The sequence below is a fragment of the Pavona decussata genome, unplaced genomic scaffold (assembly GCF_977016875.1).
Source record: "Pavona decussata unplaced genomic scaffold, jaPavDecu1.1 SCAFFOLD_161, whole genome shotgun sequence".
Taxonomy (NCBI): domain Eukaryota; kingdom Metazoa; phylum Cnidaria; class Anthozoa; order Scleractinia; family Agariciidae; genus Pavona; species Pavona decussata.
In genome coordinates, this window is record NW_028145572.1 from 4,155,888 (window position 1) to 4,166,856 (window position 10,969).

Genomic DNA, 10,969 nt, shown 5'->3' on the forward strand with positions numbered 1-10,969 from the left:
ATGCTATCAGTCCTGTATGCTTTCACTTGCTGTCTTTGCAAGCAAGCTGACGTTTCTTGTGATGAAAAATGTTTGGCCTAAAAGTTAAGCAACAATTTCTACCCTTTTTCTACATAAAAGTGCTTGGTTTTGTGTGATGTGTGTAACTCTGGCCTGATTCATCTGATTGTTCTCATTTATGTATGAGTTGCGTTATCTCATCACCCTGCATCAGCTGATTATTAAAAACAGCTTTGTGTTGTTAAAACTAATGACATGACAAATGGCACAAAAAACCTGGTTATCACTCTATAGAGACAAATTAAATTTAACAAAATTTCACTGTATAAATAGAAGGGGTGAGTGGAAAAAGGCCTAAGTGACATCTCATCTTATGTCAAATTCTCCTTTGCTCATACAAGGAAGAACAAGGCAATTTGCTAGGAGAATTAAGCAGTCAATCAGATGTCACTTAAGGCTTTTTTCCACGCACCCCTTCAATTATAGATACAAACAACTTCGCAGTTTATTGACTCCAAAATGTTCCTCTGTTTATATAAACAGAACAGTAATGAGCAAGGAAGGATGGCACAGGAGTATTTGAAATTAACTTGGCTCAAATTGATGCAAATTCGGGGGAAACTTAGTTTGAAATTTGAAATATTAATCAATGTGAACAAGAAGGCTAAAAGAAATTAATTTCTAAAAAAAGGGCACTCACATGGACACTGAAGTAAAAAATATACAGTCGAACCTCCCATAAGCGACCACCCATAATGTCAAGGATATGTGGTCCCTTACGGGGGGTGGTCGCTTACCAGAGGTCAGACCACGGGAGGGGGGGGGGGGGGGTCTAAATTTTGGGTAACTTACATATGGTAATTGCGGACACCTAACCCTTTTGCCAGGGCTTATCGAAACCCAAAGTAAAAACTTTTGTTTAGACTGCCTGATTTAGGAACAAACAGTAAACGGCATTTTTGCAATGTTACATTTCAAGCGTAACACATCAACAACTTTGGCGTTTGTTTGTTTGTTTTGTCAGTTACATAATCCAGTTGACATTCTTTATTGCCACAATTTTTCTATTGAATAATACAAGGTTGAGAGAGTCATCACCGGTCGTGCGTGAACATGCATGCTATTTACAAGATAAGAGAGTTTCTTTCCTATAAGGGATTCAACCTGATTAAAGTTTATTTCAGTGTACACTATAGTGCATGTGTATGTTATCATTTGTTTCAATGTCAGGAGACACTTCCGGTAGCTCTGGCTGTTAGATTTTAATACGGCGTCCGCTGTAATGATGTGGGCCAATATGTTACAATCAATTTCTGCCCGTGAGAGAAACAGCAGATTGTGTGTCAAGTGGTCGCCTACGGGAGGTTAAAAACAATATTGAAAATTTTAAACAATCATCTCTAAAAGTGGTCGCTTGCGAGCGGTGGTCGCTTACGAGAGGTTCCATCTATAGTAATTTGACTTGAAAACTTTTGCTATTTTGAAAAAGTGGTCGCTAACGAGAGGTGGTCGCAAAGGGAGGTTCGACTGTATATATATTTATGATTTCAAAGCTTTTTCATCCCAAATGCACTGTAACAAATGCTGAAAAAGACAACTGTGATAGCAAGAGTTAACCTAAAATATTGTATACTAAATGAAGGGCTCAGTGTATAACCAACCTATAGTGCATTTTAGATTCCTTGTTATTGTTTTAGCTCAGATTCAGTGGATTTTTTACAATTCCTTCAGGAATTTTGTTGCAATGTTTTATCCATTGCTTTGTGCTTTGTTTTGTAATAAAAAAACAAAAATCTTGACAATAATCATAGGTTTTTATTGCAAATGAAGCATAAAACAACAGATAAAACATGGGGCAACATTTCCTGAAGGAACTGAAGGCTAAATGCAAAAAATCCAGTGAATTTGGATTAAAACAAATTAACCTATCTAAAATGTACTATAGGTCGGTTATGAAACCAAGCCGTTCCAATGATATATGCTCAAAGGTTGAAAAATGCTAATCAAAAGAAGCTGCTGTTTCCCTAACCAGGAATTTGAAAATATATAATAGAGGAGTTACAAGGTCCAAAGTTGTCATTAAACATTACGTCTAACTGACAATAGAGTAAAATGTAATGATCAGTGGAATTTAGAGTTTACATGTTACTAGAAGGTGATGGGGGAGGGGGGTGGGGGGGGGTAGGCAACTGCCCCAAGTAAAAAATAATTTTCCTTGGGAAATGGCTGGAAAAGACAGCATATTAAACAGTAAGGAAAAATTAGCTCTTGGCAATGCAATGTTGGGACAGTAGGATCATAACTTTATCACTGCTAAATATGAAGTTACAGTTGTATCATGATTGTTTTGGTGGATTGGTCTATTCAGCTGTCTATCTGTGTGCTGATTGGTTCGAAGATTCAAAAGTCATATAGTTTATCCCTCAGCTGTATGTATTTTAAGGACTCAAATGGATATATGTATCATCTCAACATGTCATTTAAAATGGCTTGAAAATCAGGTTACTCCAGCAATAGTTGATTACCATAAAATGACACAAGATACAACTGAGAGGATGTCCAACTTGCAAGAAAATGAATTATTAATGACTTCCAGAGACCTGTTATGTCATCAGATGTTAATAAGACATTGTACATGTACATTTTACACTGTCCTGAAGCTGTCTGTAAGAAGAGAAAGAATAGAAAGAACCAAACTGAAATTATTTTGTGGGTTTATTGTCACTATTTTATTTTGTCTGGATCTGAAATTAAAAGAAAAACAACCTCAATCACAGTCAGAAGACAAAATCACCAACTTGGCAATCTTTGTAACAATTTTAACCAGTAACTTTTTTCTCCTTGCTGAAATGGTTGCAGCTGGGACTGTTAATAGAGTGTTTTACCACTCCATTACATTTTTTTCTATATTGTTATTTTGAATTTCAATCCTCCAATAGCTGCTCAATTAACCATAAATCTACAATTGCACTTGACCAATTGAATACTACTTCCACTGACCCGGCATTTGATGAAAAACACAAACGGAAATAAAGCCATAGTTCTAGAATTTTCATTGTCACCAAAAAGACCAACACTAAATCAGTTGAAAGAAGTCAGAACTTGGCTCAGTCAAAGTTTAAAAAAATTTAATAATTTTCCCTTTTAATCAAAAATTAAAAACAAGCTGGAGGGATAAGACCTTTGCTAACAATTTGCTAATACTGTAACTACAAGACATAGCTAATTAGCTATTATTTCTTTTTTAGGCTAAAAAAGAAATAACAATATGCAAGTATTTTTAATTTGCTTTGTTGTTCCCTACATTAGAGTTCTGAAATCAATATGAAATTTAGTTTTTTCATTTCAATAACAATTTTGCTAATTGAAATTCATTCCTGAGTCCATGTGGTCCTAAAAAGAAGAGGTTGACATTTAACCAGCTGTATCCAAGTCTCACCTTGGCTGAATCAAATGTTAAATATTTAATCGTTTTCAATTACTGAAAATGAGAATTTCAAGCTACAAACAAGCTAGTATAAAAATCAAATACATTTTTTGAAACGATAGCTTAACCTGGAAAAAAACTAATAAATTGAACAAACTTTCTACGGTAAGAAGATAAGATAACCTTGGATAGAACACTTACTATAATAAATCATTAATTTCTCCTTGAAGTTACTATTAAAAATTCATTCACACATGTATACAAATATAATAATATTGTCACATTCAGGTTCATTTCTAAGTGTGTCAAGACCATTAATCTGCAACATCACCACAGACATCAACATTTAACCACCTGATGCAAAGTTTAAACTTTGTTCAATCAAGGGACAGTTAAAAATATCAACTTTTGTATGACAAATAATGAGAAAAATGTAAATTTCTGTCCATGAACAAGCTTGAGGAATCAAACACTACAAATCAGAATCAATCTAAACAGGAGAAAATCCTTACTGAAACCAAGTCATTTCTATGTGTTACGTATATATAACAGCTAGGGGAAGTAGGGATACCAATGCCTCCTACTGCACGTGACTGATGAAAAAATGTATATTCTACAGACATTAATACAAAACTAGTTTTAATAAGGTGAAAAGGGCAGACTTCAACTTTGAAAATCTGTTTTTATTAGAACAAACTGACTTCTGCTTAAAGGGGTAACCCAGGACTACATTAGATTTATCACATATAACCACAAAATCACAACATTACTACCAGTAAACAGCAGCCATTTGATAAAGAAATGATCAACAGCAACTAAGTTATATGTGAAAACAGTTTTCATTAAATAATCATATCGTGATTAATCATTTAACATCTGAGATCCTGTGGCTACTGATGTTGTCTGTCTGTGTCGACAGGAACAACATCAGAGCATCTAGATGCTTATTGGTGTGTTCAGGTTTTAGTGTTCTTTTCATTTGACAAATCAAACAGAACATCTGAAGTCTGTTGAAAAATGATGACAAACAAAAAACACCAATCGCCTGTTGCTGCCGAGAAATTAGCACACCTGGATTATCAGTTGAAAGAATTTAATCGACAGATCTAAGATCTAAGCGATCCAACATCTTTGTAAAAAGGAGAACAAAATAATGGTGCAACTGAATAACAGAGGAATTCCTTTCAATTTTCCAAACATGCAGTACTATACGTCTTTGCAAAATGCTAGCTGTCAATAAAAGAAACACAGATAGCTTGAATCCAACTCATGATTGAAAATATATCAACCAGAATGACCCGAAAGACGATTTCCTAGACTAAGTACCTCTAGGTTAGTTTTCCTTAAATTGATAGCTCACTGGGACACCATTAAAAAAAACTGTTATTCATCTTACTCCAAACACAACCACCCTGCATAAATTGTCATGTTAATAGCAATAACAACTGAGATGTTTTCTGTTTTCAAACTGTATATTTAAACTGTAAGTATTGATACACATGGACTCCAAAGAAGTCAAAACACTGCAGGGGCAACAACTGTTTTAGGCAGTTTTTAAGGTATCACACTTGTAAGAAATATTGGTGTTTGGGTTCTAAGCAAATTATCTGGGTACAAACCACAAGCCATAATACAATAAAAGACTGTATATATTTTCTAAAAGTGCAATAAAAACAGACTTCATTTATTAAATTTAATTGGCCCAAAAAATACCAAAAACAACAAGAGTGTATTTTTCCCTCAAGACATTAATTTTTAAATTGACCACATGTTTATATCAACACCTATAACTGCTATATGGAACACAATCTGGTGACCAATCTACAGATATAATTTGACCTAAAATAGGATTATGGGATTATATGTTATTAAATTTTAAAATTAAAGACACTGGTTTTAGAGTATTGTTGAAAACAAATTGTTAATTTCTTCCATACAAAGGAGAAAATCACTAATCACAGACAACTCTTATGGTTCACTATATTCGCTATGTGCTTGCCAAGTTTTTCAATGTGTTTTAATGTCATAATATTATGACTGACCACTTGTCAGGAAACATCCTGCTTTTACATGCATTACAAGCCTATGTTTGTCTATAATAATGGAACTGATGTGTACCAAAGATGAAAACGTGGCATTAAATGCACAAGAATTATTAAAACTTTTCACTCAAAAAATAACTGACACAAAACAAACAACTGAAAGCAATAATAATTATTACACGTTTTAAAACAACTGTGCATGTAAATCAGGATATGGTGAACTCAGGTAAAGAAGAAAAGAAATTAATGTTCTGCTTGCACAAGAGTCATCATCAGATGGCTTTACATAAACGTACAAATTGTGCAAGGAAAGGTGCATGAATAAAATATAAAAGATTTTACTTTCTTGTCTTGCATTACATGACTGTATAACTAGAATTAACAACACACGCTCTTACTTAAGTACGGTTCACCTTGAGCACTCATTCAACAGTTGTAATTTTCACTTAGAAATTCTAATTTGTCTGTTCCAGTCATAACATGGACCTACAACAATAATGAGATGTTTAAAGCAAGGGTGAATATTTAGATGTTGGATCTGAAAAAAAAATGCTCTGAAAGCTGAAACCTGTGAAGAATTTTACATCATAAAGTTCAAGAAATGTTTTGTTGGAATGGAAGACAGCAGTTTTTTTCTTAATATTAACTCCATACAACTTCTTAAAAAATTATTGGCATTTCTACGAGATCAATAAGATACATGTAGCATGGCACATCAGATTTTTTTTCCAAGAATATTTGTTACGATAAAACCACAACAAGCGCTCCACACTGTTTGTGCTCTAAGTTCCAGCTTCATTCACAGAAGGCAAAGAAAGAATATGAAATGGTGAAATGCTAGTCCACCATTTGCCATATGCTAGGTTTGCCCAAGGGCTAGTGTTGCCCACTTACGCGCAAAGAGAGACAAAGCAAAGAAACAGCACAACTACAGAGACTAAAGATATAAGGGAGAATACATTTTCTTCTACCATTTTTTATATAATTTATTGTATAATGTCACGATCTAGACTTTCACACAGGTCAGTCATGTAACTTTAGTAGCAAGGAAGGAATATAAGAAAACTTCAGCTGCCTCTGCACAGACCCCCTAAAAAGTACACTCATCTCAGATATCGCTGAAGGTATCCCCATTTTACTCTACTGCCACTGACATTTTCTGATTTTGGGACACTCAGTCAGTTGGTTGGTTGGAGTTAATAACCATTTACAAAGAGGAGAGTACACATACAGTAATAGAAGTCTGAAAGCAAAGGGACTGGTAGGTAGGTAGGTAGGTAGGTAGGTAGGTAGGTAGGTCAGTAGGTAGGTAGGTAGGTAGGTAGGTAGGTAGGTAGGTCGGTAGGTGGGTAGGTAGGTCGGTAGGTAGGTAGGTAGGTAAAAGCTTTAACAAGCAAAGTGGCTCACAACTGCCACGGATTTACGTGGTTTTGTGGCATGAAGTACCAAGGAAAATAACTTCTTTTCCCTGAATGGTATGTTAAGTATTACTGTTAGTTTCACTTGTAGAATGGAATGGAAGGGCAGGCCCACTTTAGTGATAACCAACTGGCAGAGAGAAGAAAATTATTGGTGTCCAATGTTTGGAACACAATATCACGGGATCAGAAAAGGCCATTGTGATACAATATCACCGACTATTTTGCAGAGGAGCACAGAAGCAAAGACAGTTCTACTAAAAGTTATGTGGGCTAAATTTGCTAAAAATACAATCATCTGAATATAGGTTGGATTTTTATTTTTTCTGACCTTGAAATAAGGGTCAGCAAATTATAGTTGATGGAGAAAAAGGGATGGTGCAGTTTTAAAGTGAAGTTTCTCTACAATCACTGACTATACATACTAGCAGTTCCTGACTGAAGGTAAAGCACTACAAGCAGATGCTCCTGTAACAAAGTATAATTTTTCTCAATCAACACATAACAGTGTCAAAAATATATTGCATTGATCAAAGAGGACAACACCATCTGAGGTACATGTAGGCATTAGGAGCATAATCAGTTGTCGAACACCAAGCACAATTGCTCAATTTGGTTTCTTTTGGACAACATTGGGTAGCTTAGCACATTGGCTGTGATGCACATTTGTTCATTTTTATTTTATTTTGGGCAACCTGACACATTATCCTCTAAGGGCATTCACTGCGTTCACTTTTGTTCTCACTCAGTACACACCAGCTCAACTCACAATTCAGTTTGTGGGATTCTTTTTCTCAAATACAGCATTTTCAATGTACACCAAAAACTGACAAGTGAGTTTGAAAAATAAACAATTGTTCATAAATTGTCCTGGCAACCCATGTAAAAGTTCAACAGAATATCATTTACTTTTGTCCATAAGATGCTTTTAATCTTTAAAGCGCTGAGCTTTTAATAAGCAGACAAGCTTGCAGGATGAAAAATCACAGTGTACTTTATCCTCATTTTCTTGAAAGCATTTTTTGACACCAACATCAGCTTATCAGAAAGTTACAGTAAAACATTGTTTAACAACCTGAATAAAAGCTCATGCACTCAGCAATTTCTGTGCAGTTAATTATTTTTATGCCAAATAACTGCAATCCCTTACAACACATTACACAGGCTGAGGGGTTTTATTAGAAGCCAGCTACCAGCGGGGTATCACCGCCTAGTGATGCCTTTCACCGTCAGTTACTAAGCATGTGACTTAAAAAATACTTTAAATAGAAAAAAAATGACTGTGAACCATTCTAATATGAATGAGCATTTATAATAATGTTAACAGGATCATTTGAAAGATCTGAAATCTATTATCTACTATGTGTTTCTGCCCAGAATGCTGGAAATTGAATTTCTGAGCCTCTAGATTTCAAAATTTTCTGGAAGAAGACCCCCAGATCCCTCCAGGGGGAAAAGGGCCTTAAGGCCTCTTCAACAGCCATTGTTGCCTACAGTATCACTGGCAGATGGTTGCGGCTGAATATTGAAAATTTAATGCCTGCATACACTGTATTTCCTCGATTTAGAAACAACCTTTGATTAAGCATTTTAACTTGAATAAGTGCAACCCTGGTATCATAAAACCTGAAATAACCACCATCAACTCACTAATGAAAAGAAGGTACAAATAATATACAAGGTAAGTGAAGGCTTCACTCACAACATTTACTACCAGGGATAATATATTGTTGAAAATTCAAGCCAGTTTTGGGATGTTTATCATTAAAAAAATATAAAATTGTTCAAGGAAGTATGGTCCTTTAGTTATTTCTCTCAGCACAAGGAAAACCTCACCATCCAATGAATTACTTGGACATTGGATTAAAAGCACAGTAGACCCCACCATCTCAAACACTCAACAGCTATCGGTTTAAGAAAGAGGAGTTCAAGACTGCCAGTACACAAAATAAGTAGTATCTGCAGAAAGTATTCAAAGGAAACTAGTTTCTATTGGAGATAGAAAGAAGGTCAAGATAGAGGGTGTTCACTGGGATCATGGCAATCAACTACACATTATTTCAAGTCCACCCCTGAGCAACTTTTACCAAAGTTTACCGGTATATGTTAATATTATTAAGAGTCAGTCAACCTCCCCTAAGAGGTTTTCTGATATGACTCACATTGCATATTAATGTACAATTACAACACTAAACTAATTTAAACATTAGAGCCTACATTTGGGGAATGAAATACTTTAAATGTACAAAATAAACATTTTTTATTCAGCACAAAGTTGAGTGATAGTCAAGTCTCTACAGGTCAGACATCATTTTTTCCTTCTTTTTGCAACACAACATAGCATTTTACTTTGGGTTTTGATGTTTATTCGTGGATATTTGAAAATGCACAGAATAAGAAAAACATATTATGCATCTTTCATTGTTCCTGACCAAGCCGATATTACACTATTGCCAATGAATTTTCGACCAAATAACCTTCTCACAAAGTACATTGCCTTTCAAAGGTTGTGACAACCATTTTAGTTTTGTGGAGTGCAGGACCATGTCTAATTATTACATCTTTAATGCTCCTATTTTAAGAGACGTTCTCTCAAAAGAAGTACAAATTATGAACAACATTATTCTCTTTTCTAACTGAATTAATATTACAATGAATAACCTTTTTGGTTGATAAAACAAGGTTCCCTTATCTATGAAGTCAACTTGCTTTTTGAGAATAAAAGATACTAGATAGCAAACACAGGAACCTACATAGGAATCATATTATTTTCCAAGGGACAAAAGTTTCCTGTCACCCGCTGAGAAATATGTGTAAACATAGAGTAAGTGAGTTCAGAGAGATGAAAAACTACTCCTGCCTTAAAGCAAAAACAGATCCATTGTGTAGTGACAAGAAAACTTTACTTTTAGCCACACAAACTGAAATCAGTTAAAAAAAAAGAATAACACCATTCTAGAAACAGCAGTGACACATGAAAGTTAAATCCAAGGAACAAATTTCAAAGTACATATGACTGAAAGCTTTTTAACACCACCAGAATGTGTAAAGAAAGTGCTATGACAAGTGTCATAAAGATTTAAAGTGACATGAAGAAAGTGACAAATTCCAATTTTGAGGGCGTTTTTATCGGTCGGTACCTTTTTATCTAACCGCTTACGCTGACTAAAAGAGAAAGCAATCATCTTTATTATTTGTGCATTTCAGGCCATTTCGTTCATTAACGAAATCGCAAGAAAAAATTCCTTATCAGTGCTTTGGTTGCTCGGTTCTAAAAACCTTGGATACCTGAGGGTCCGTGGAAGCGTCCAGAACATCGAACATGTTTTAATTACAGTACAAAACATTCTCTCCGCAAACTCAACGTCACGCCTGTAAGTTTATATACATATTAACCTTGAATAATATTATCAAACGAAAGTGTGGGAGATAACTTATTTGATCTCGAGCAAAATGCAAGCTTAATCTTATAGTATGCGAAAGATGTTTTGCGATTCACAGAAAAATAATTACCAATGTTTTAAAAATCAAAAGATTCCCAACTTGGAAGACAACAACATTCATCTCCGTCGTAAATAACAAGCTTTATTTTAAGCCCATTTTAATGTTAACCGTCAATTCAGCTGGAAAAAACTTGTTCATTGGAAGCCCTTTTACGCTTGTAAATATAATAAGCTTATTTTAAGTAGATTTAAGCGGAAGGAGAAAGAAATTTGAGAGAAAACCTGTTACAAAAACTGTTTCCTGTTAAGAAAAACTCCAGTTACGAAAACAGAAGGCTTGGGAGAAATAAAAAGATAAAACTTTTAAGCTGTGCACCAGCTGAAGGACACTGTGTATAAGCTTATATACCAGCGACCGAATCAAAATACGCGTTTTTTAAGCTGTAAATTAACAGAACATATTGCCATACCTGACAGCCGGAGAGGAAAGTCGGTGTTTGTTTATCTTCTTAACCGAAACAGGCCTCAGAAAGGGTATTTTGTTTGCAAAATCGCTCATGGTTTTTCACAACACCACCCCACAACAAAAATGGCCGCCATTTTGAGTGCTACTCGAGAAACGTGACGTCACGTCTCCTT

The 10,969-nt window shown here is 35.0% G+C and overlaps 1 protein-coding gene across 2 annotated transcripts in view; it reads right to left on the bottom strand.

The window, feature by feature from the left end:
* LOC146464910 (dynein axonemal assembly factor 9-like) overlaps positions 1-10,961 on the bottom strand; it is a 39,845-nt gene extending 28,884 nt beyond the window's left edge. Inside the window, exon 1 of one of the 2 annotated variants that reach the window (XM_085129191.1) lies at positions 10,801-10,961. In XM_085129191.1, the coding sequence (XP_084985317.1) occupies positions 10,801-10,889 (89 nt within the window). In that variant the 5' untranslated portion in view covers positions 10,890-10,961. The remainder of the gene's footprint in view (positions 1-10,800) is intronic. The other variant, XM_085129190.1, reaches the window with a different exon arrangement.
* Between the last annotated feature and the right edge of the window lie 8 nt (positions 10,962-10,969).